This window comes from Corvus moneduloides, chromosome 19 (genome assembly GCF_009650955.1).
Source record: "Corvus moneduloides isolate bCorMon1 chromosome 19, bCorMon1.pri, whole genome shotgun sequence".
Classification (NCBI taxonomy): Eukaryota; Metazoa; Chordata; class Aves; order Passeriformes; family Corvidae; genus Corvus; species Corvus moneduloides.
In genome coordinates this window covers 9,170,169-9,195,501 of record NC_045494.1, presented here as the reverse complement: position 1 = coordinate 9,195,501, position 25,333 = coordinate 9,170,169, and the positions used below count along the sequence as shown (strand labels likewise).

The following is a 25,333-nucleotide window of genomic DNA, read 5'->3' as shown; positions in this document are numbered from 1 at the left end:
GAAAAGTCCCAGAGTAAAACAGAAAATGCAGCAGGAGAGCAAGCCAGATTCGACTCCCTACAATGAGATTGAGTGAAGCCTCCTGAGGATTTCTGTGAAGTTGTACTACTTTTAAAACCATATTTCCATTCAAATGTTTTGTGGAATATCAGGAGCTTTTGAAAAATTGGCAAGTATGTGGTCAGAGAAGGTTTTTAGTGTACACCTACCTTTCAGTCCTGTAATACGCATTAAATTTTAATTTTTTGTCCCGTGATTCTAGGAACTCTAGATGGACTTCTTAGCATTTCTTGTGTATAACATTTTCATTGTGTAGGCAGTTGTGGAATCATCGTGGCTTTTAATTCCCTGTGAGTCAACTGAAGGTTTGGGGAGGTACATTTATGTTGAGATTTTCCTGAATATGTATCATCTGCCTGAAATATTCTGTGCTCCATCTCGATCAATTTCAAGTCCAGAAATGTTTACAAGGATACCCTATTTAAAAAAAAAGATTTTAATTTGGATTTATAGCAGAAATTTAGCTTCATGTCTTACTTATTTTTAAGGTCTAAGCTGGGTGCTTTAGGAGGCTGTAGCACATAATAATGTGCACGCTGAAATAAATGTAGCTGAAAAGGCATTGATGATGACTGTGCTGTCAAGGAAATCAGGTTTTGTTTCTTCAGTTGCATCTCTTAGTATTGAATTTCTCTTTCACAGCTTTCCCTTCCCCAGTAAATGAAGATGGCATTGTTTTTAATGTAAGAGCTCCTCGTGTTCCTTCTGCATCCCAATATCCTTACACAGTGTTTGCAGGGGAATTGGTTCTTTCTAACCTGCTCTTGGGGAGCTTTGTGCAGTATTTTTGCCTTGTCTGAATTCTAGGAGTAAAACCAGGATATGCTGCTGGAGGTCAGGTCAGAGTGGGGAGGAATAAATACAACCAATCTCCCTTCTCCAAGAGAAAAAAAAGAGAAGAAAAAAAATCCCAACTCCTGTCTTTCCTTTTTGAGTCTCTTGTGTGGCAATCCAAGCAAACACTCCAGGAGCAGCAGCAGAGTTATTTCCTTTCTGAGCTGCAGGTGGCTCTGGCACATATGGATTGTCTCAGCCTGGGAAAATCCAGCAAAGGCACCATCCTGGAGTGGTGGGAATCCTCTGCTGAGTGTCCACTGCTCCTTGTGAAACACCCTGGAAAGCTGTAGCTCTGCTGTGCTTTGGGTCTTGTGAACATTCGTAGGAAGCTGAAAGCTCATTTTACATCATTGGCTGAACCCTGCTTCCAGCTCTCTCTTACTGATTGTTAATTTATCCTCAAAGTATCTGTGTGGCCATTTTTTATCTTCTGTGAGCGTCGGTGGCTTTGTACTGAAGTTTTTCAGGGGGGACTGTGCACAGGAAATAACTGTCCAGTTTCCCAAGTACACACCTCTGAGTGTGTCCATCATCTCCCCTCAAATCACTTATTTCACCTCTCACTTCTGTCCCAGCACACCTCAGCCTTGACCTGTAGCAAGTACTGGCTCTGCATTATTTATTCATTGACTGGCTGGCTAGCACTGCAGAGCAGGCTTTTTCCTCTGATCCTTTTAGCCCACGTGGGGTATTAATCTTTATGAAGGATTTCTAACTCAATTTTTGAGATTTTTCATTCTTCAGCATTCGTTTTTTTCCAAATACTCCTATTTTTCTTCTAACAGAGGCATTGTCCATATTTGGACCAACACCCTTTATTTCAGAGATACTTACTTCCATCTTGCCTGTTTTCCTGTAAAGCTGAAATAATGACAAGGTGGGGATCAGTGTTGCCTGCTGTTGAGCATTCTTGTCTTTCATCATACTTCATGGACAACGAGTAGGGAATTTTGAAACAGATACTAAAGAGAGCAGGTCAGACCTTGGGATCACAAGAAGAAATGCCTTGCTGGAATAGTTCTTACTCTGGAATCAATAAAGCAGCCTGGATGCACCATGTCTTTTATTTTTGTAACATTTGGATGCACTTAAATAAAAACATCTTGGTTTACTGCTGGATAATCCTGAGGCTGTCCAAGGAATCCAGTCTGGGTGAATCCATGAGCTGCCAGGTCAGGTTTATTGTTCGTAATGAACTGCATGAAACCTTCCCCTTTTTGAAGGAAATATTCTATTTTTGGAGAGAAGCTGAGATTTGTGGAGCATTCATGTTACTTGTTTCTGGGAATTTCTTGTAATAGGCTTCCAGTGTTCAAAAAAGCTCATTTTAGACAGGGATACCCTTCATATTTTTCTATTAACAAGCCACAGCAGCCCCTCCACCCCCCAAAAAAGCCCCAACTGGGTTCCTGGGCCATGATTTTTCTGTTCAGACACCTTGAGGATTTGTCTCTTTCTTGTTCCTCAGTTTACACAGTTATTTTAAGTTATTGACATAGATGCCTGGACACTGCTGCTGACTCCACAGAAAAAAAATCTCGCTGTTTTCCTTTGAGAGAGCTTTTCCCTGCCAGGGGAAGGTCTCTGGGTGGGTTCCTACCTTGGAGGTGACCTCCTCAGCATATTAACTTGCCAGCCAGACCATTAAATCTTGTGGGAATAAACAAAGGCAGGTCCTAATGGAGTCACTCTGCATGTCTTGGCTCTGGCTGGTGGTTTCTTCCATTCCTTCTAGCAGGCAGATGTGTTTATTTCTGATTTATGTTACTGAAGAGCAGACGTGTTCTGGGAGTCCTCCCTGCATGATGGGGTTTTAATTGTGGTTCACTGAATAACCTCGTAAAAAGAAGGCTGCATTTTACCAGGTGATTCAAAACTTACAAGGCTGCTGTGAAGTCAGACAAACTCTGAGCCCATTTAGTCCCTGCACTTCTCAACACAAAAGACATGAGAGAAGTGATCTTGCACTTGGATTATTTCTACTTCACTGTGGGCCATAAATGGGTGTTTTTCTTTGTTTCTTTATTTCAAAGGAAAATAGGAATTAATCTGAGAGTCACTCCTTTCCACGGGGATGAATATGATCAAAATAAACTTCGACTAGGAGGAAAAAAGCAATACTACTGAGTCAGCCAAGCAGAGGGGGAAGTTCAGTTTAAGATGGTGTTAGGCAGAGAGCAGCTACAGGAGACTTCTCCCACACTGATGTGTCCGTGTCAATTTGAACTGACATTTTTTTCCTCCTCCTCACTCTGCGTTATTGTTTCATTAGGAGAACTGAGAAACTGAGAGCTTCCAGGTAGCAAAGCTCTTAAAACCTTTTATAAAATTTTCAATAGACCTCTTGATAACCATTTGCTTCAGCTATTTACCCTGTCCATCTTCTGTTTGAATTAATAATGAACAGTGAACATGCTAAAATAAGTTAAGTGATGCTACATCCACCTATTTAAAAAATGATGAATTATGCTTTCTTCTGCATTTATCTTGTGTATCAAATGGGCATTTTTTAAAGTGATGGTGTCCTCCATGCATAGCTTGTGTCTGTTGCAGCTTTTCTGGAACTGGGCAGAATTTAGACCTGTAAATAAGAAATAATCCAAGAAGAAATTAAAACTGAATTAATAAATATACAGAAGTGTATAGAAAGTTTCCCCTTGGGAAAAAAAAAAAGGGGGTTTGAAATATTTGTAGGTTTTGGAACTGTAAGAAAAACCAAAGTTTTATTGATTTATTAATCCTTTAGTGGGGCTGTAGGGAATCTGCACCTGCTCTTCAGTACTCTCCACTCAGGTTGCACTCTACTTTTACAAGTTTGCACAGTATTTAGAAATCCAGTCCTCTTCCTGCCCGTTTTCCCTTTCTAGGTACTCATTTTCATGGAGATCTTGGCCCATTCAGACCACGAGCAGGAAAAAATCTCCTTTCTCTGGTGCACGAGATGAATGCCTGTGGGTTTCTCAGGAAGGCAGTTCCCAGCTCGAGCAGTGCCCATCACTGGGAGGTGATGAGGACTCTCACTCCTCACATTTAGCAGTGCCTTGAAGCCTTCCCCTTTCAGCCTGCTGCCTCTGAGCCTTTTGCTCTCAACAGCTGCAACTTGAGACCTCTTGACTTTGTTTTCTAAATGCCTTTAGCACCTCCAGATGGCCGTGAGTCAGTGAATTCCAGCGTGCTGCAGAAGTGATCGCTTTCTGCTCAAGTTAAACACGTTTTGACTCCGTTGCTAATTTTCTACTTAGGCTTTGGAGCAGACTGCTAAAACTTGTCCTCTTCCTGATCATTCTCCTTAAATGAACGACTTCAGCCATAAAGCACGCACAAAAGGGCAGTAATCAAAAACCTTTCCATAGCTGAGTTGTACAGGGAGATATTTCTGAGATGTTCAGGTCTGAATTAATGATTCTGTCCTCTGGTCAGGCCAGGTTTATGATTTGCAGGATCTGGGCAAGGCAGAAGTGAAGGTGTTTGATGGCCCAGCTCCCCTGGAGTGGGAGGTGTAATGATTCTGTAATTGTGCTGCACTGGTAAGGGTTCCTGTGTTAAATTTACAAACGTGGCAAGGTCATTAGGAACAGCAACAGCCTCTTGTTAGACCATATGACAGAACAAAAAACCGGAAATCTTTGAGCCTTAAAGCCTTGTTTATAATGAATGAAACTGAGTGAATGCATCAGTGAATCAATTAACTTAAAAAGCAGCTATCATTGTCTGCCTGTCCCCTGACCAGGGTTAGTGACCCTTGGTTTTATTTCCTTCTGGCTGGGATGGATGTGCAGGGGATGGATGTGGAGCTGGGAGAAGGTTCAGTCACTGCCTGCTCTAGACATCCACAGCTTCCTCCTACGAGCTGCTGAGGGCTTCTCTGGACTATGGAGGAGACAAAGGGTATTCCAAATCTTTTAAATTAATAAGATTTTAGTTCTCTAATAGCAACACCTGCTTGCTGAATGCATTCTGAGTAGTCCAGCTGCACCAGACTGTATCACTTAGGAGACATGGATTTTCCAGTTGTGTCCAAGGCCCTGGAAGGGGAGGACAACCTTGTGTACATCTGAGCCAGCTTTAGTCATGGAGCATGCCAGGGGTTCACGTTTGCATCAGTGTGACAAGTAAAATCTGTCTAAATTAAAAGCCTTGAAATTGAGAAAATATTGTTTTGTTGGGAAGAACACAGGTGTGGAAAGAATGCTTGGCTTAATGAGCTTATCTAATTTCTGTCTCCCTTGTAAGTACTAGCCTGAAGTTCTTTTTAGAGATAATAGCCAACAATGCTTCGTAACCACATAGGATTTACCATTCCTAAACAGCTAAAAAGCTGAAACTAATCACAACTATGAAAACTCCATAAAACTGAACATTTTGCAACATTGCTGTGTTGAAACTGGGCGCTCCCTCTGGACTGGGCACGGGCTGGAGCCAGTCCTTGGCAGGAATTTGTGCAAGTGCCTCAGGTGCCACAAATACTTTGTATTTCTGCGAAATAACTTTCAGGTGGTTATTACGATCCTTGAGGTTTTTCTAGTCTTTCTCCTCCCTGTGGACTGTGCCTGTGCACATCTGAGAGCAGGGGAAGGTTCCTGCCAGGGAGGTACCACCAGCCTGCAAACCCCCTCCCCACCCCATGTCCCAGGGGAGCTCCCAGGGTGTCCTGTCTCCTCTCTGGAGACAGCTACTCTAAACACTGGGGATGGTGTTTATCCTCAGGGCCAGGGCTCCATCAATTTGTGCAGTTTATGTCGGGAAGAGACAGTAAAATTGGTGCTTACAAGAATTCTGACTGCACCCGCTCCAGACATGAAGACCCTCGTGTCGCCCGGCCCTGCACGAGGTGGGCGGTGGGGACCACCCCAGGAGGAGGTTTGGGGTGTGGAGAGGGCTGGAGGGTTTGCTCTGGCTCTCAGTCCAAAAGGCAGTGAGCAGCTGGGATGGGGAGGACACATCTGGACACTCCAAGGAGGTGGTGGTAGAAGGGGAGTCTCCATGGGGGGATTGGGAGAGGATATTTGGGCTCTTTTTGGGACTCGGCAACACAATGCAGGTGATGGGAAGGGTGAGACCTCCTGCTGCTGAAGAGGTGCTGGGAAGGAGCAAATGCTAAATCTGGGTGACACTGAGTGCTGAATGGCAAGGTCTGACATCCCAAATGACCCTTGATAGGGATTGAAATCCCATGGATACACAGTATGGGGAAAGGTAAAAGGAACTGCTGTCCCAGGGACTTCAGCAGAGGGTGGGATCCCTTTGCAAGCAGAGACTGAAACAGCTGTTTGGAGACATTTCACCTCGTATGGGGGGTTGAGATCAGTCTGAGCACTTCTCCAGCCATTCTCTGCTGCCAGACCCTGTACTTACTGACTTTTTCCAGCTTCTTGGGTAAGGAAAGGAGGCTGCTGGGAGAGCAGTGCCCTGGCATGCCATGGAAAGGTGCTGTGGCAGGGGCACTTAGCAGGAAGGAAGGACCATGACAGCTTTGCTGTCATCCTCTTGCCAGCACAGGACCTCCAAAATCCAGCAGGAAACAGGGGAACAGAGGCAGTGTGTGGCTGCCTCAGTGGCCTCCATCCACAGAAACCTGGGAGGTGCCCACTGGGAAGTCACTGCCTGGTGAAAGGCAGCAGCTGCTTTACTGAGGTGCTGTTTAATTGTTTTGCTAAAGCAGCTGCCTCTGCCTTATTAATTTAGAAGAAATTACTGACTGAAGAGAAAATTCTAGCTTGTACTTTAACTTGATTTTTTTTTCCTTTGGGGCAATGAGAGACTATCCCATAACACTTCTCTGCTTGAAATCACAGGATCTCTTGGAGATCTGCCTCATGCCTCGCCCTCTTGTTAAAAAAAGGGGATACTTAAAATCAGCTGGAGTCCACCAGGAGCTTCACCTTCTCAGCAGCCCAGACTCAGAATGGGTGAGCTCTGTTAATTTAGAGCAGTTTGACAAAATATTCAGTTGAGGACCCAGCGGAGTACTCCAGGAATTATCATTCCAGGTCATTTGTCCTGCCTGTGTGAGAGTTACAACTCTTGACAGGTTTGGATTCCATTTCATTTCATTCACCAATTTTGTATCCATGGGTAACAGCAGAACTGATGTGGCTCTGCGCTGCTGCAAGGAGGCTGTCAAGGTTTTCAGGTTTTAAAATCAACCTGCTTTGATGACTCTTCTGTTCTGCAGCATTTACTTTACAGAGTTTGCCCTGAAAAAACCTGTTTAAAAATTACTTCTCTTTTTTTTTTTGCAACAGTTGAACTGAAAGCAAGACAGAAGAAGTTCAAGGATGCCTTTGTAAAAGACTGGTGATCTTGCCAGAGATACAAGATCTGGCTTGTTCTTGTCTTCTCCCTTGCAGAAGAAATAAGTTTACTTAGTCCTGAAGTGTGTTGGGAAGGATGAGGTTCAGAACAGACTCTTCCTTCCTTCCTACAGGACTGGAGGAGCCACGACCTCATGGAGGCTTTGAACATTTGTCACTTTGGAAGTGCAAAGGAGATAAATCTGCCTGTGCTCAGTAAGGGTTTCAGGGCTTTTCTTTTTCTTTTCTCTCATTTATGAACATCTGCCACTGACTTCCATGCTGGGAGGAAGGTCCCCTTTCCATTAGGATGTGCCAGCTGATGGCCACATCCCATGGGCAGCAGTAGTTACACCCCACTGACCGTGCATGAAGAATGTAATGTATTAAAATAATCTAGAACAAACTATAAAAACACTTAAACAACAAGCCCAAAGCAAAATAATTATTTTACACCTACTAACTCATTGTTTAAAATGAAGTTATACTCATCTTGAGTGAAATGCTGCTTCCCATTTAAGTCCATTCTTCAAAATTCTTCCCAGAAGTCCTCAAACGCAACCTTTTTGGTTACAAGGCTGCCTGAATTCACACACAGACACTTGACATTCTTTGGGCAACAGTGAAGACATGAAAGGAAGCTGGAAACCCCTTTTTGTCTCAAGCACTGCCTTAAAGACTCCCCACAGCTTCTGGAAGTCAGTCCAGGCTCCAGAAAGCATCCTCTGGATGCTAAACCTGCTTTCTAAGCCTTAAATTACCAAACCCCTCAAACAGAAGAAACACGTGGCCAGCAAATGTGTGGGACCAGCTGCAACTCAAAAAACACCAAGGGCTCAACAGATTTTCTGCTGCTCACACTGCCTGGGCTCTGTTAAGCACTCAGGCTTTGCTCCTCTGTCTGTAATGTCTGGTTTTGACACTGGATGAGAGTTTGGCCTCAAAAGTACCTGAGCAGCTACAGGTGAGTTGTTTTTAATTAAACATCTTGCTGGAGACTGATGGAAGCTTAATGCAAGTGGAGCCAAATGTGGGAGGGTCTGAGCTGGGAGGGAACAAGGTCCAAAGGTTTTCAAATCTGGGGAAGGTGAGCTCTGTTTTGGAAGGCTAAATTTAGCAGTGATTAAACGAGCTCTTAATTAACCAAATATTCCTCCTGCTTGCCTTTCCAAATTACTCAATAACTGAACAATTATAATGAGCTCAGCAAGTAATTACTCTCCATTCCTTGCCAACTGCAGCCTTGGAACCCACCAGCTGTTAATGTGCTGGGAAATGAAGTCCATCAAGTGTGAGTCAAATAACTGAAAACTGAACAGGAAAAAGCCCCCCCAGGTTTCCAGGCACTGTAAGGAAAGCTGCTCCCCCATGCTGAGCCCCTGAGTGTCCCTCCCAGACTGAAGATCCATCATGAAGATGATGAGCATGGGTTGGAGCTGCAGGACTCTGTTTTCATGGGTGCTCTGGCAGGGATATAAGCGTTCCTCATGGTTATTCTGCCTCACGAGGCTCTACAGAGCCTCCCTGGGGGCTAATGGGCATCTCTAGAGGGGGGAAGCCACTGCCCCACTCACTGACCAGAAAGGAGAGGGCAGAAATAAAGCCCAAACCCTCTGAGAACACAAGATTTTTCCCTGTTGCAGCAGAGTAAAAGTCACTGGGATTGTGAATTTGGCCATTTACTGGCCTGAGTTTAACTGATATGTTAAACAAGAACAAGCTCAAGTGCACGGAATAATTTAAAAATTAGATTAGATTTGAAGATGCTTCACATGCACTCCTTTTCATGCCCATCAGTTTTATCAGCTCAGCTGCCTGGGGGTAGGCAGGGAACCTGATCAGGACAAGAAATAATTACTTTTGTCTTGACTGGGAAAAAAAACCAACCCTCAACCCCTATAAAGTAAAATGACTTAATTTTTTAAAATTACAAAACTGCAAAGACAGATATACCAGCCTCAGTGAGGGGACAGAGGAGGTGGAAGGTGGAGGAGCAGCAAAGGAAAAGCTTTGTAAACCATCCTCCTGTCTGTGCAGACATAACTTCTCAAATGGAGCTGAAGGATTTGCTGATAGAGTCACAGTTGCAGGAACATTCCCACTTTCTGATTAGGTTGTCGAAGTCAGTAGAGGCTTCTCCCTTCTCTGTGGGCAACCTAAAACAGCTCTGAAATCCAAGAGGTAAGAAATGTCCCCAAAGCCTTGAAACTCTCACTGGGGTATCACAGAACGTGGTGTGTGGTGGCTTTAGCTGTGGAGCAAAGCCAGGGTGGAAGCAGAGTCCCTGGGAGAGGTTACAGCTTATTGCTGAGGAGGAAATGTGACACAAAGAAGGGACAGAACACGCAGGGACAGAAAAATAAACCCCATAAGGTTAAAGTAAGAACAGCAAAGACAGCAACATGGAAAAACCAAACACGTTCCTGCTGAACGTACAACCCAAACATCACGTTTGATCCATGATCTTTCCGCTCAAGCTCCTCTCAGCACAGGCAGGGGATTCCCTCTTTGCTGAGCAGTGGGAATGCACGTTGTGAAGGCAGGCCCTGGCATGGGGTCTGTAATTATACACAGCTCCTCCACAGGCTGAGTCTCAAACACACACCTCGAGCTCTCCAGAGATAAACATTTACTGAAGAATGTGACAGAAGACAAAAATGTCCATTGAGATGCTGGTTTGATGCCTTTTTTCGAGCTCTAAGCTAACGTGCTCATGCCAGCAAGCTTCTCTATTTCTTCCCTTGCCCTGACACTCCCAGAGGGGCAGGGACATCCCATTCCTGCTGCCCCATGCTGCCTCTGGGACTCCTCACCCTGCACTGTGAGGGTCTGGAGTGGAGTTGGAGGCTCCTGTAGAGACCAGGTTTGCTTGTGAGCACAGCAAAGAGGGCAGGAAGGGAGGAGGGCTTGCAAGAGAGGAGGCTGGGACTCGGCTGCCTCTGGAAGGGGCACGTGGCTGTCAGAGCAAGGGCTGGTTCTGCACAAGGGTGCTGGCACGAGGGGAAATGTCCCCAAACCAGGAGTGTGGGGATGTGCTCTGCCCCTCAGGTGCCCATCTCCTCCCCCTGCATTCCCCACAGCAGCTGTAAAGCCTGATTTCCAGAGGCAGCATGGAGATGATGCAGCATTGCCTTCCTCAGGCTCCTCTCAGCCTAAAGCCATTTCTTTGTGCTCTCATTAATGAGTGATTCAGGGTGACACATCAACGATTTCACATTTGGGTTTTGCAGGGAGTGTGGCTGTCAAAGCCCTTCTCCCCACACCTGAGGTCACTCTCATGCTGTGAGATTCACAGGCCCCTCTGGGACTGTGAACACAAGAACTGGAATTGGGGCATATGAACACTTTCCCCATACCATGAAGTTATAGGTTTAAAGATTTTTATTGTCTTTTATTGGACTAAACCCAAAAATTCTTACTTTTTTTTCCCTGAATAACAGAGATAGATACTGAATACCCCAGAACACACAATGCTTAGGAGGGAAAATATTCTCTTATGTGGATGGAAGTAAAAGCCCAAGTGATGCTCCAGCCCCATCCTCGTCACTCCACTGTGGTCCCTCCCCTCTTAAATCTGCAAGGAGCTTTTCCTCTAACACTGGGCACTGCAGGATGTGGGGCTTCACTTTCTCATCTGGTCTAAAAGAAGCTGCTGCAAGGGTTGAACCAATGCTTTGAAGTTTGAGGGACATTTTCCATAATAAACTCGCCGTTGTATTAAGAAAACCCAACACGTGACAGCAGCCAAGCAAAGTTAGCCCGTTGTTATTTCCTCTGCTTTTGTTGTTGGGAATTAATTGTGCTGTGCCTCAGGCAGGCAGAGGTTCCTTGACATACTTATTCTAAAAGGATGCCGACAGCAAAATGACAGGGAAGTTCTGTTGTGTTTAGCAGTCAGTAATGAGTGTTGGGATAATTCTTTCTATCCAGCCTCCTCTGCACGGATATCGTGCTCTTAGAGCAGGCTGAGGCACAGGCTCTGCCTTCACCTCCACTGATCCCAGTGCCCCCAAGCCCATAATGTGGGGAGGAGGCTCCCAGGAGGTAAAGAAGAGATTCTGCTTCCTTGCCTATCTCCTCCTATTGTTTGTCACCGAGGAGGGGCTTTAAAGAGGGTATTGATGCACTGAAACGATGGTGTTTTTAATCAGGAGGCTCATTCCAGTTGTGATCCCAGCTGGGTACAGCTGCCAAGGCTGGGGGTGAAGGAGCATCTTCACTGCCCAGCTGCCATAAATCAAAAGCAGAGAGGTTCTGGTCGACAAACATTTCCTCTGCCTGACCATGAATAGCTACCCTGAACCCTAAAAGTTCCCCCTACAAGGAGACATTTTCCCCTTCGTCCATAGCATCTCTCATCCAGCGACCCCAAACCCTGTCCCACACACCAGTGACACCTTACAACACCTGCACAGACACTGGAAATAGCACTGCTGTTTTCTAGGCACTTCATGAACAGCAGCCAAGACCAAGTGACCTCCCTGAGGTAATTTTGCAGGAGGATTCAGGACTTCTGAGCTGCCCCATTTCAGTGAATCCCTCTGCTCAGCTCCCACACTGTGGAGCCCTGCCTCCACAGGCAGCTCCAGCATCAAACCCGTGTCAATCTCTCCTGGCTTTCATTCACTGGCTTGTTCTAAGCCTGCCTGAGCTATCAACAGCCCAGGTGCTTTCGGGGTAGAGGTCTCTGAACCCCCAGCAGCAGATGATGTGAAGGAAGGTAAATTCATCACCTGGCTGCAGGGCACGGTGCAGGCAGGGGCTGCAGACTCCTCGAGTATTCCTGCTACCAGCCCTTTGCCTGGACACTGCCAGGGGCAGAAAGCTGCTTTCAAAAAGTGGTGGCTGGAGGTAACTGCGGCTCTGGCTGATTTTATAACCATGCCATTTCTGTAAAATACTGCCTTCTATGGTGTTAAATGAAAGGGAAAAAAACCATCAGTTACAAAGAACAAGGAGAAACTCGATTTAAACCTGTGGGGTTACTGGGATTTTGAGCAGTGCAATGCTGGGGCTGGCTGCCAGCCCATGCTCCCCAAAGGGAGGGTGCTGTGGGAGCCTGGCACAGGAGCTGGTGCTGCTTCCTTGCCATGCCCACTTTGTCTGGTGGGACCTGCATGTCCGAGGAGGTTTAGGTGTCCTCTCTGCATGTGTCAAGGGTGCTGCTGTCTCTCCCCTTTCAGCATTACTACACTACAGTTAATTTACCTGCTCCATTCTTGCAGATTTTCACAAGATAGGTTCAATGTACCCAAGAATAATTGCTCTGTAGTGCCTTTTCCTGGGAGGCTTCTTGCAAGAGGCAGCCTTGTGCTTCTCAAATGTCAAGCTGATATTTAAAAGAATAACAGAGGTAGAAGGCTGTGAGTTTGATGGACGTCCCTGGCTTGCAGGAGCACACAGATGAAGGGGTAACTGTCTCTAACAGGCTGTGTTTATGGACACACCACATTTAGCTTCAGGAATCTCCCTTGCTTTGTTTGGATGGAATCATGTTTGGTTCTAGTTAAGAATTCAGGAGCTGAATTCAAGATCCTAACAGCAATGCACAAGGAAAGACTAACAGCATCTCAGAGAGATTGGCCAAAACAAGCTGGAACAAACTTGTCAGATTTTACTTCTCCAGCATTAGCATGGCTTTGGTTTTAGAACTGTTCCCTGTGCCAAGCATGGCTGATACTGCTGGTGCTTTGTGCACAAATTTATTTACTGCTTTCCTTACAGATATCCTGATGGAGGAGTCTGGGTGGGATCTTCCACAGTATTGAAGTCCAGCCTTTTTTAATAAATGCTTTAATGAATGCTTTTTAACTCTTCACCTCATCTCTCACTGTAGAAGTATTCCTAGTGCTTACCAAAATGTTTCATTTAAATTAAAATTTATATTATAAATGAAGAGAAGCAGAGAAGCAGAGCCCAAATGCCAGAAGACTTCTACAGGATTCATTTCTCCCTTTCTTTTTTTAATTCTCCCTTTCTTGGGTGGGGGACCAAAGTAAAACGATGCAGCAGTTTTGCTTTGGTAAATTCCATTGGGGGCATTTTCTTTGGGGACAAGATGGCTCCAGTTGTGACCACAGATCACAAAGCTCAGTTCTGACCACTCAAACTTGTTGAACTGAAATTAGTCTCCCCCAAAGGTGATATATGCCATACCAGAAACTCAGTGTGGGCAGAAAGCTGCATTCCTGAGCAGAAATATTTTTGATTAAAAACCCCCCTTCTGATATATGTCCCATTTAGGATTTTAATATACCTATATTTAGTATAATATTAACATATTAATAATTTTTTTCAGTGTTGGGTGTCTGACAGAAGCTTGTTGCATCCCAGAGGTTTGGCTGGGAGGAGTTCCTCCATCTGCCTTCACAAAGCTCAGCCTGAGCCACCCAACCCCTCCCAACACTTTGCCACCAACTGACTGCATCCTTTCTCCCTGCTGTGCTTTAGATCCATTCCCAAACAAGGGCAAGAATCTTCTATAATGCTAATAAAAATAACTCTACTGGGTGCTTACACCCTGCAAGGCTGTGGCTACTCTTTTGAAGACAAAGCAATATATTTCTCATAAGCCACAGTAATTAACTCAGCATCTCTATTCCCTGGAAAAAAACTAGAAAGTAACAGCAAACCCCAATATTATCAGGCAGAAAAACCCCAGCTGGGCTAAACTGGAGTTAGTCACCAGCTCTGGGTGTTTCTGTGGGTGCAGGCTGGGAGGATGCTGTGCAAAATGACAGGAATGAAGTTAGTCTGGGTTTGGCATGGGAAGAAACGTGGGAGAGGAAAGTTAACTCTTGGAGTGGGTTTTTCTCTTCTCTTCCCTTCCAGTAATGTTCTATTTTAAGGTATAAAATCCTCTTACATTGTGCCGTGATTTTGGGCAACCTCTGTGTTTTAAAGCCTAGAAATAAAAAGCAAATTTCCTCCCGAGACCTCGGGATGGGAACTTGGTGCTGCCACCAGAGGGACTCCAAAAAGCGACGGAAAAGCCGAGTGTCCTCAAACCAGGCAAACTTCCTGGCAAAGCTTCTTGGCTTCTCGGGGCTGCTCTGAGGATTTCTCTACGTTTTCTGCACCCAGGGCTTGAGGGCTGGGCTCTGATACGAGCTTTATGTGCTCTCTTCTCTCATAATCCTGCTGATTATGAATAGATTATAATCGATTACAATAGATTAGAATAGATTATAATAGATTAGAATAGATTAGAATAGATTATGAGCTCAGTCCCCCTGCCAGTTCCCCACAGTTAATCCAGCTGTGCATCTTGCAGCTCCAGGTACAAAATGCCCTCTCTTTCGCTGGCTTCCCTGGTGTTCAGTCACACACTAAGCACCAAACCTGACTGCTGAAATAGGAGTTCAAAAGTTACTGATTTGCTTGCACTCGTGATGGAATTGCAATGTGGGGCTTTTGAGCATTTATTGCAAATTTGTTTTTCAAAAATGGAGAGAAAGATGACTAAAAAAAAGTGACTGAAGGTAAAGGCTGCAAAAATGCCGTAAGGCTCAGGTGGTTTCTCCTGTGTCTGGTGAAAACAAATACTCTCATTTGCCCCACAAAGGAGTGGTCTTGGTCTTTTCAAGTAAAAGTGGAAAAATTGCCATGGCTACAGCAGCTCCCATCTGAGGACATCCCACCATAAAGGAAGGCTATGTTTCAGGATGAAACTACTTTCCTTTCCCAGTCTGGGTTGGGTTTTTGCATTATAAACCCCTAAATCCCAAAGGGTACTGGAAAAAAATCTCTAGTGATTGAACTATTTTCTTTCTTGTAAAGCACGTATGGAGTTGTGCAGTGACAGCCTCTGGCCCAACAAGAAAAGGCTGCTGCCTTTCCTAAAATTCCCATTTCCCATGTTTCTGAAGAAACATGTGTCACTGAACCTGCAGCAACATTCCATTTAAAATAAAAAACACCCAAAGCATTAAGAACCACAGGATTACAATGATTTAGGAATGACAGGTGACCCTAGAGTACACAGAACTTGATTTCCTGGAATGTAAAATAGCCAAAGTAAAATTGTTTTAAAGGAACTCTCCACATGTTGTTTTTCAGTTACAGCCCCACTGACTTCCCTGTTGTTACTCAGCCCTGGCCTGAGATGCTTCAGATTTACCTGGAGTGACACCAGTCATAGAATTTGCAAAGTTCCATCATCCAGATTCTGGTTATCTCAATTTTCACACACTTCTGTAACCTCTGTGGCTGGGGACACAAGATGGTTTTAATCTCATGGCTTTGGGAATCCCAACTCTTCCTTTTCAGTGCTGAGGACAGCTGAGAACGCCTTCATGTAGAAAATAGCCTGAGCTCCCTTACAGCAGGTGTGCACAGCCTGCACACAGGGAGATGTGCTTAGAAATGCTGAGATCCCAACCCCAAACCTCCCCAAAATCCTCTGGGGGAGAGCAGGTAAAGCTATCCCTCACAGGTAACCTAAAGGTTGTGTCAACCCCTGACAGGGCTCTGTGCTCTAGACAGGCAGAGCATTCCCCTTCCCAAGGGAGCTACCCGATTAATTTGGTTTTGTTCTTAAAGGAAGATCCACGAGGACAGTCCCCTCATTCCCAAACACCAAGAGGACACCAAGAGCACACCAAGAGGAGTCAAGGCTTGCCCAGACAACAGGAACTCAGCTAAAACATCGGCTCCAGCAGGATATTTATGAAGTGGATCAAACCTACTGACTTTTGGCAGTTTAACACATCCTGGCTGAAAAACCTGAGGAGTGACAAATAGAACAGAGCCACAGAACGGTTTGGGTAGGTTTGGGTTGGAAGGGACCTTGAAGATCATCCAGTTACAACCCCCCAGCCTCAGATACCTTCCACTGTCCCAGGTTGCTCCAAGCCCTGTCCAACCTGGCCTTGGGCACTGCCAGGGATCCAGGGGCAGCCACAGCTCCTCAGGGCACCCTGTGCCAGGGCCTCCCCACCCTCACATGGAAGAATTCCTTCCCAATATCCCATCTAACCCTGCCCTCTGTCACTTTGAAGCCATTCCCCCTTGTCTTGTCACTCCAGGCCCTTGTCCAAGGTCCCTCTGCAGCTCTCCTGGAGCCCCTTTAGGCCCTGGAAGGGGCTCTGAGCTCTCCCTGGAGCCTTCTCCTCTCCAGGTGAACATTCCCAGCTCTCCCAGCCTGGCTCCAGAGCAGGGGGGCTCCAGCCCTTGGAGCATCTCTGTGGCCTCCTCTGGACTCTCTCCAGCACCTCCGTGTCCTTCTGATGTTGGAGACCCCAGATTTGGATGCAGCACTGCAGGCTGGGTTCACCAGAGTGGAGTAGGGGGGAGAATCACCTTCCTTGGCCAGCTGGGCACCCTTTTTTTGAAATATCCAGTATTTTGCCTTTCATCTGGACGCTCCTCCATCAACCCTTTGGTATTTAATGCTCCCACCACGTGGCACAGGAAGCACAGCCACTACACACTGCTGGTGCCACTGAGCAGAGTAACAGAATCTCTTCAGGGGACTGAGAGGTGTCTTGAGAAGTGTGTCCCAAATGAGCCCCTTCTGTTTCTTTATCCCCACATTGAGGTTACAGCTGAAGACCCCTCCGGCTCTGCATTTTCACCCTTTTATTTCTATGCAGAACTCCTTTTCAGCTTCCCCCTTGTATTAACAAATATGATTTCAGGCTGTTCAGCTTTTTAACTTTTAAAAATACAAAGCAAAGTCCCTAAAACTCATTTTGATCCCTCTCCAGCTCACGGGATGCAGCCATGCCTGGCTCTGCCAGGACTTCTGTGCAGACACACCTTGCACATGACATTCACACTCCCACCTTCTGAGTGCAGTCTTACCTTTTTTATTCTTACATGGGAGTGACTTCCAGCCTCGGAAATGGGAACCAAAGGAAAAGTAACAATGGCTTTACAATTAATAATTAAAAAATCAATTAGTTCCTGAAAAGTTGTTCTGAAAAACTGCTGAATCCTGTTCTCCTTGCCAATTCCCAACACGAATTGTGTGTTAGCCCCCCTGTTTCATAAGGAATGGACAACATTAGGACTACTTAAGACACCCAGCTTGGAGTCTATGCAACACTGGAATATGACAAAGTGATCACCAGAGTTTCAAATACAGTCCTGTGGTTAAAAGTAATATAGGCGAGGTGAGTTACTCATTCCCCTGCTCCCCAAAAAGCATCCCAAGAGAATGCCTGACTCCAGCACAGGAACACCTTCATCCAACTTGTGTATTTTTCTGTTAGTTGAGTGCCTAAAATGCAGCATGTCTCTGTGCCTGCTCTCTGCTCCCAGCCCTGTCTGTGGTGTTGGCACTTTGTGTCTCTGCTTTAGCACAAACACACCCCAAAGTTTGGTGTGGGACACGAGAGCATCACCCAAGGACACGGGAATGCAGCAGCACTGCAGGGCTGGAGTGGGACTCTGCTCAGGCAGGCAGGGGTTGGAATAAGTAATAAAAAAGTGGAAATGACAGTTCCTGACGCTGCTGCTGCTTCTGAACTCCCTGGGCATCACCAGCTGCTGACAAGAGTTTGTGCAACTCGTACAGTGCTTTTCTTATCCCCAGAGTCTGTCCCAGAAGAAGAAAGAGGAATATTGACCCCAACTTCATCCCCACAGGTGGGAACTGCAGCATCTGCCCAGATAGATACATCCCCCTGAGCTGGGTGAAGAGACCAGGCGAGGGGAAGGCTGAGGATGGTCCATTTTTAATAAGCATTTATTTATAAACTGACACTTTACAGTTGTTTAAGTGCTTACAGGCATCTCCAGGATCTGTGGTGGAGGCTTACTGTGAGATGCCAAGCAGGGAGAAAATGAGCAGAATACATTGAGGCAAAAAGGTTTTGATCAAATATAATGAAAAAATTTGTCTCTTTTATGATGACTTTCATGATATAGGATTCAGTCATTTTTCTTAGAGCCTCAGGTCTTTGAGTCATAGGATTATAAATAATTTTTTATTTCTTCCAAGGTAAATTTTCAGGTTTTTCAAGCTCTGTTGACTGTTAAGAAAGGGACCAACTTTTTAAAGAAAAAAAAATCAGTGGCAAATTCAAACCACCTTAGGTAGAAACCGTAAAAAATTACAAGGGTTTTTTTTTTAGGTGATCCTGTGGTTTCTGACAGCTTACCTTGTGGTTTTTGAATGCTCGGAATTCAAAGTGCTGCTGCAATGAATTTAAAAATAGAGACTTTAAGCTTGATATAACAGTAGTGCACCGTAATGTAACAGGAAATAGGAAAAGGGGCTTAGAGGTCTCGTTACACACTCCAGAAACAGACAACGGTAACACACAGGGCAAACACAAGGCTGGCAGCTCAGTTAAGTGATACCAATTTCAGATTTCTGCAGCTCTAACCCAGCTGTAGCCCAAAGGCAGCACTGAGAAACCACATGGGAGAAACGTGTGTGTGGAGCCGGAGCCGAAACTCGGCCAAGCGTGAAAACAGTTTGTGGCAGAACTGAACAGAGCATCCACCTCATCTTCTGCACCCAAAACCCTGCAGGATTTGTCCTGAGTGGCTGCTGGCTCCTGGCAGGACCCCCCCAACAGCCCTCAGCCAGATGGAAATTAAGCCTCATCTCACAGCATTTGGATTCACACAGCTTCTTGCCCCTCGCTAGAGAGAGCACCAGAAATGAGTTTTTAGGACCCTTCAGGGCTAAGGGGTCCCAAAGCCCTACCTTGGCCGGACGCTCTGCTGGTCCTGGTGTGTCCGGAGCGCCTCCTCTTCCTCACTTGTCCTTGAGAGTGGCCATGCCCAGCGCCTCCGAGCTGTAGTCGTACTGGTTGCTGGAGGACATGGACCGTCCCCAGGAGCACTGCAGGTTGGAGCCCCTCTTGCGGAAGGAGGAGGTGAACCTGTAGAAGTTGCGGTGCCTGTTGCGCAGGTACTCCCGGTAGTTTTTGGTGAGCAGGGTGTAGAGGAAGGGGTTGATGCAGCTGTTGCTGTAGGTCAGGCAGGTCACCAGATAGTTAATGCACTTCTGGGTTTGGGTGGTGAGCTGCAGGGAGCTGCTGTAGAGGCGCACCAGCTGCCAGATCCAAAACGGCAGGAAGCAGGCCCAGAAGACCAGCACGATGCTGAAAATCATGATGAGGACCTTCTGCCGGGGGGATCTCTTGCTCTTCTCCTTGTGCGGGGGGTTCCTCTGGGACTCCAGGTAGGTCCTGGCCAGGCGTGTATAGAGGAAGCCGATGATGATCCCCGGGGCCATGATGCTGGTGCTGAAGAGCACGGTCAGGTAGGTCCGGTAGGCATCCACGCTCCAGGTGGGCGCACACATCCTCTTCACCTTGCCCTCCGCCTTGCCCCCCTCGGTCAGCGTGACCATCAGCATCATGGGCAGCGTGAGCAGCAGCGACACCGACCAGACAGCCCCCGCCGTGACCTTCCGGTAGCCCCGCGACCGCTTCAGGGTGTCCAGGGGCCGGGTGACGGCCAGGTAGCGCTCGGTGCACATGAGGGTGAGGGTGAAGATGCTGGCGTGCATGGTGAGCAGGTCCAGGCTGAGCAGGATGCGGCACCCCAGGTCCCCGAAGTACCAGTCCTGGGCCAGATAGGTGCAGACGATGAAGGGGATGGTGGAGAGGTAGAGCAGGTCGGCCAGCGCCAGGCTGACGATGGAGCTGTACATGGGGGCGGCGCAGCGCGCCGAGTGGCACATCACCACCAGCGTGTAGACATTGCCGGCCACCCCGGCCACGTACATCACCGACAGCACCGTCCCGAAGGCCGAGGGGATGAGCAGGGGGCCACCCCCGGGGGCACCCCCGCCGCCCGCCGCCGCCGTCCCGTTGCCCCCCGCCGCCGCCGTCCCGTTGGGCTCCATGGGCGGCGGCGGCGGCCCCGGCACCGTCGCACCGGCCCCGGAGCTCCCGGCCCCGGCGGCGGCCGCTCCGCCCCCCGCGGGAGGCAGGGCGGTACCGGGCTGCCCTCGGGGGAAGGGCCGCCCCCGCCCCGCCGGGGCTCCCCCGCTCCGCGCCCGCAGCGACCGCGGGGACCCCCCCGAACCCCGCCCGTGCGGGGCTGGCAGGTGCCGTGCGGGGCCGCTCTCAGCCCGGGAGGGGACCCTGCAGAGAACGGCTCCTCGAGCCGGGAATGGGGTTCCCCGAGCCGGGAATGGGGTTCCCCGAGCCGGGAACGGCGCTCTCCCCGCCGGGAATGGAGCTCCCCGAGCCGGGAACGGAGCTCTCCCCGCCGGGAACGGAGCTCCCCGAGCGGGAACGGAGCTCCCCCCGCCGGGAACGGAGCTCTCCCCGCCGGGAACGGAGCTCCCCGAGCGGGAACGGAGCTCTCCCCGCCGGGAACGGAGCCCTCCCCGCCGGGAATGGAGCTCCCCGAGCCGGGAACGGAGCTCCCCGAGCGGGAACGGAGCTCTCCCCGCCGGGAACGGAGCTCCCCAAGCGGGAACGGAGCTCTCCCCGCCGGGAACGGAGCTCTCCCCACCGGGAACAGAGCTCCCCGAGCGGGAACGGAGCTCTCCCCGCCGGGAACGGAGCTCTCCCCGCCGGGAATGGAGCTCCCCGAGCGGGAACGGAGCTCTCCCCGCCGGGAACGGAGCTCCCCGAGCGGGAACGGCGCTCTCCCCACCGGGAACGGAGCTCTCCCCGCCGGGAACAGAGCTCCCCGAGCGGGAACGGCGCTCTCCCCGCCGGGAACGGAGCCCTCCCCGCCGGGAACGGAGCTCTCCCCGCCGGGAACAGAGCTCCCCGAGCGGGAACGGAGCTCTCCCCGCCGGGAACGGAGCTCCCCGAGCCCGGGACGGGATTCTCCCTTCCGAGAGCTGGGCTCCCCGAGCCGGGAGCGGGTCCGGAGCGCCCCGCGCCCCCCGCGGAACGAGCCCCGCCGGGCAGCGTCAGCCTAAGGGCGCTGCCTGAAAAGTTTTCCTGGGCACTCCGCTGGAATTTGGCGCTTTCCTGCCGCGGTGGCATCGCTGGCGATGGGGCTCGGCGCTGTGCTTCAGGCTATCGGGCAAAGAGGTGTCAGTAGCCCACAGGGAGAGCCGGAGGCAGCCGCGCTCCGCAGGTGCCCCACGCAGGGCGCTCCAGATGCGCTCGGAGAGAGGCTGAAGTGGATACCGAACCCGGGCTGAAACAGCCTCATTTCTCCCTGTAAACAGCTCGTATTTTGAATTTTACCCTGAAAAGCACGACAGTGCTGTCTTAAGATTTAAAATTCGAGCTTTAGTGGTGGCTGGTTCTTCTAAAGAGGCGAAGCACAGAGTGGGATGAATATGAGGTTCACAGGGACAACTTTTCCCCTTAGGCAAGAAGTCTGGGGACAGTTGCAAAATCAATAAGCACCTTACATTTCCATCTTATTTTAGAGAAAGCAGAGGTAGGGCAGCCCATAGCCCAAGGACAATGTTCCAAGGGTAGCAGAATGCTGCATTTCCTCAGCTACCATTGATTTCCAATAGGAATTAACTGGCCTTTATGCCTTCAAACGTTTCTGTTTAAACCAGAGTGCTAAAATGACTGAGCTGTGTTTATTTGCTTGTTTTAACCCCTCCTGAAAGTGCTTTTCTGCAAACTGTTGCCTGTTTCACTGTGGCATACTACGAAGTGGTGCAAATCTTGTTGAATTGTGGGAGCAGGATTCAACCCTATAAAAATATTGTCTTGAGCACTTGATTGTAATCTGCTATGAAGTGAGCACACACACAAATACAGCCCTCCTTTCCTTCCTGGTACTGCTCATGAGTGTTTGTGTCTCTCTCCGAAGAGCTCCAGATGCTCAAAGCTATATCCAATAAAGGGCTGGCTCAAACATGGTTTGCATGCTGGTGAGGGAGAAGAATCTAAATTAAATTATTGTCAGGCAGGGGGTTACTTTATCAGATTCAGCCATCGCACCGACAAAGTTCAGATCCAAGTACTGAGGTGGAATTTGCTTTTCACTGGAAGTTTGGACTCCATCCCGTGCCAGCGCCCTCGGCAGCCCCGCATTCCTCTGCGGCAGCTGGACAGAGCAGCTGGGAATGCGGGCGGATGCTTCACCAGGGCCAAATCCTGCCTGCATGGCAGTCAAAGGGATTGACTGCCACAGACTTCAAGTAAGATCCGGATTTGGCATGAATAGATCATCTCTGAGAATTAGGTTGCATGCAACTTTTGCAGTCCTGTCGCCTTTTTGTTTTGAAATTGTTCTCTCTCTTTTTTTTCTTCTGTCTTCATCTAGTGGCCAGGACAGAGGGCAAAGAGAGAACAGAACAGATATTTTGTTTTCTGATTTGTTTTGGGTGATCACACAAGGCCTTAGAGGTGAGCAGAGTAATATGTTCTTCTAGACAGAGAATTACTTCATCTGTTTAGTAAATACCTAATTTCGACTTCCTGGTTTTCCTTCCAGCACAAGAATGTTTAATTAAGCAACACCAGGCATCAGTGAGCCTGAGAGACACTTGTTTCCTTGAACATGTAGGATACACACATGTATCCATGGGAACTTTGTCCTGTTAAACTCTTCAAAAATAGTTCCTTGCCTGAAGTTGTTCTGCAGCACAGCAAAAGCTGTTCTCTGAACAAAAGGCACTTCTGCCCTCGAACACTCTGCTCTCACCATGAACTGAGCCTCTTCTGCACACCCACAGGCATTAACAGAGCACTTCATACCCGGTGGAATTGGGCCTGGAGCGTGTGAGAACCGTGATCAATCAGAATTAAAAGGGGGACGATGCAGGAGTCTGGAATACTGATGTTTCCCATTTGTTTGTGTGCACAAGGAACACATCTTTCAGCAGTGTGGGTGAAAAGCTACCAGAAGAAGTGGTGAATTTTCCATTTCTCCAGCTGTCTAAGTAAGGACTGCAAGTGCTTTTTTGGAAGATGAATTTTAATCAAACAGAAATAGGGAGCTCGGTGTATAATTACTGTCAGAGTAAATCCTCAGGGACTTGCACACAAAGCCAAGTCATCAAGGATCAAATTGTCTTATGAACCTCAAGATCTGTTATTCCCTACGTGGTTTTCTTGTAATATTCTAAAAACTATTGGTACCAAAATGATAAATAATGTAGACTCAGAGACTCATGGAATCACAGAATGGTTCAGGTTGAAAAGGACCTTAAAGCTCATCCAGTCCCACCCCCTGCCATGGGCAGGGACACCTTCCACTAGCCCAGGTTGTTCCAAGTCCTGTCCAACCTGGCCTTGGACACTTCCAGGGATGGGGCAGCCACAGCTGCTCTGGACAATACCTTGCACATGTACATCAGGTGCAGAATTTCCCCTCTGGAGCCACGTACGGCTCATGCTGAGCGTAACCAGCCGTCTTGAAGTACAGCTCCGTGTGGCATTTTATTGTCTGCTTTAAATAGACCTTTTTTTCAGGTGCTCAGCACCTAATTTTAGAACTTCCTAACAAATTTGCCTGCTTGTTAGGAAGCAGACAGTACCAGTCTACGTGGTGAGGGCTGTTTGAGCAGCCATGTCCTATTTTTTTTTTTTTATAAAGCCCTTGATTTTCTCCATGAATAGGTGCTCCTTTGTTTGGCTGTGAAGGTCACAGTATATATGGTGGGCAGCTGAAGGCTGTTGCCTTGGCAAATTGAAGGCAGCTCTTGTTGTTCCATTCAGCTGTGACAGGCTTCCAAACTAAGTGCTGTCGGGGCAAAAGGTAGGCAATGAGTGTTTGGAAGCAGAGGCTCCTTGTTAGGCACCATCTCGGTACATGTTGTCCTCTTAAAGTACCTTCTGGGTGGAATTTTATTGTTGAGTGTGAATTTTGAGTTCAGGATAGTGAGCATGTGAAATGCTGCATCTATGTCCTCGATGTGAGCTTTGAGGTAGAGGTGCTGTGGAGAGCAGGTCCAGCCTTTGGCTGAGTTTGATTTTAGTTGTGTAAGTTCTGCCTGGCCAGGTGGGCACTGATGTTTCTCGTGATACTCTTGTGCCCTGTCACCACATGGATGATCCTCTTCCCATGGGATTCCTACCCTGCAGGAAGTGAAAAGACTTAACTGATCACTTGCCAAAGCATCAGGGAAGTATTTTGCTTCGGCCAAGTTCAGAGGGGTCTTGATAGATTATCCAAGTGAGAAGGGCAGAGACTGGGATGTGTCTGGAGAAGCCCAGGGGTGAGGTTTGTTAGATCCCAAGTATGTGCTGTCAGATGAGATCCATACATTCATTTCTTAATCCTAAACTTGGAGGCTCAGTTATCATCTGTTAGTGCAGAGCCTGTAAGTGGAATGTAAAGTTGCAGTGGAAGTGGATGACAAAGAGGTATTGAAAGCAACTGCAGCTCAGTGTCCCACGGGATAGCCAGAGACTGATTTGGCTGCATTGCTGCCTCAGTAGCAGATCCTTTTCTCAGGTTACCACACACTGGTGTATAATCCCTGCAGCTTGGCCAGTGAATCTCATCGGAGCAGTGTTTAAGCTCTGCAATATGCACAGGGCTTTGTTGCTCTCTGAAATTGTTTCTGAACCAGTCATCACTCTGGTGCAGAGGATTATCTGAAGGCATGGACTGTGCACACGGATTGCAGTGGGGTCACTCCCGAGCTGCACAGCTATAAGGAAAAGCAAATTTGATCCCCAACTTCTGAATGCCTTGGTAACATCTATGTTTACATCTGTCTTAGAGAGTTGAATATGCCCTTAAATTTAAATTTACAGGTATACTTTATTTCAAAGTTAGGGCTTTCTCTCCTCACTCAGATGTTTGAGGTCCTAACTCTGGAGGAGCTGCTGGAGAGAACCCTCTGTAAGATCTCTAAAGAGGATGGTATAACAGGTTTCAGTCAGCATTATTTCAGGAATGTAGTTGAATGGGTTTTAAAAACCCTCCCAGATAAAAAGAACATAGGAGGGACTTGTGCCTTTTAATCACAGCACTCCTGAGCAAGTGCTCTGTGGTTCCTGATGCCCTGTGAGGACAGCAGAGTCGCTGGCAGGGTGAGCTCTGAGGTGCCACATGGATTTGTGCCCACAGGGGATCTGGCTGGTGGTGGCTACTCCCTTTGGAGGCAGCTGCAGGCCAGCTATAGGAAGGCACTCTCAGGGTCACTGAATCCAATTCCGTGTCATTTCAAGCACCTATGTGACAGATATGAGCCCAGATCTGCTCCTCACATGCATCCAAAGCCATCAAACACCTTTGGAGTGCTGCAGTAAGCCTGAGACCTTCAGTACAGAACACCACACCTGGCAGAGAATACA

At 47.9% G+C, this 25,333-nt stretch overlaps 2 protein-coding genes across 3 annotated transcripts in view; one reads left to right on the top strand and one right to left on the bottom strand.

Annotated features, from left to right (window-relative positions):
* The window catches only part of OGFOD3 (2-oxoglutarate and iron dependent oxygenase domain containing 3), a 49,323-nt gene extending 36,327 nt beyond the window's left edge, over nucleotides 1-12,996 (top strand). The window contains exon 9 of the mRNA XM_032128807.1: nucleotides 7,143-12,996. Within this exon, the coding sequence (XP_031984698.1) occupies nucleotides 7,143-7,198 (56 nt within the window). The 3' untranslated portion in view covers nucleotides 7,199-12,996. The remainder of the gene's footprint in view (nucleotides 1-7,142) is intronic.
* Nucleotides 219-20,003, bottom strand: LOC116453416 (urotensin-2 receptor-like). 2 transcript variants are annotated; one of them, XR_004243798.1, is made up of 2 exons: nucleotides 18,850-20,003; nucleotides 219-3,478 (listed from the first exon to the last, which is right to left on the bottom strand). XR_004243798.1 is itself a non-coding variant. In XM_032128804.1 (1 exon), the coding sequence occupies exon 1, from the start codon at nucleotides 19,996-19,998 to the stop codon at nucleotides 18,901-18,903; it is 1,098 nt and encodes a 365-aa protein (XP_031984695.1). In that variant the 5' UTR covers nucleotides 19,999-20,003; the 3' UTR covers nucleotides 16,984-18,900. The 2 variants fall into 2 exon arrangements, 1 of the variants encoding a protein (XP_031984695.1); XM_032128804.1 differs by lacking the exon at nucleotides 219-3,478 and having other exon boundaries at nucleotides 16,984-20,003.
* Nucleotides 20,004-25,333: the final 5,330 nt, after the last annotated feature.

What these genes read in the sequence shown, in the direction of transcription:
- LOC116453416 (XM_032128804.1), bottom strand. Translation starts at nt 19,998, where the DNA reads ATGGAGCCCAACGGGACGGCGGCGGCGGGGGGCAACGGGACGGCGGCG.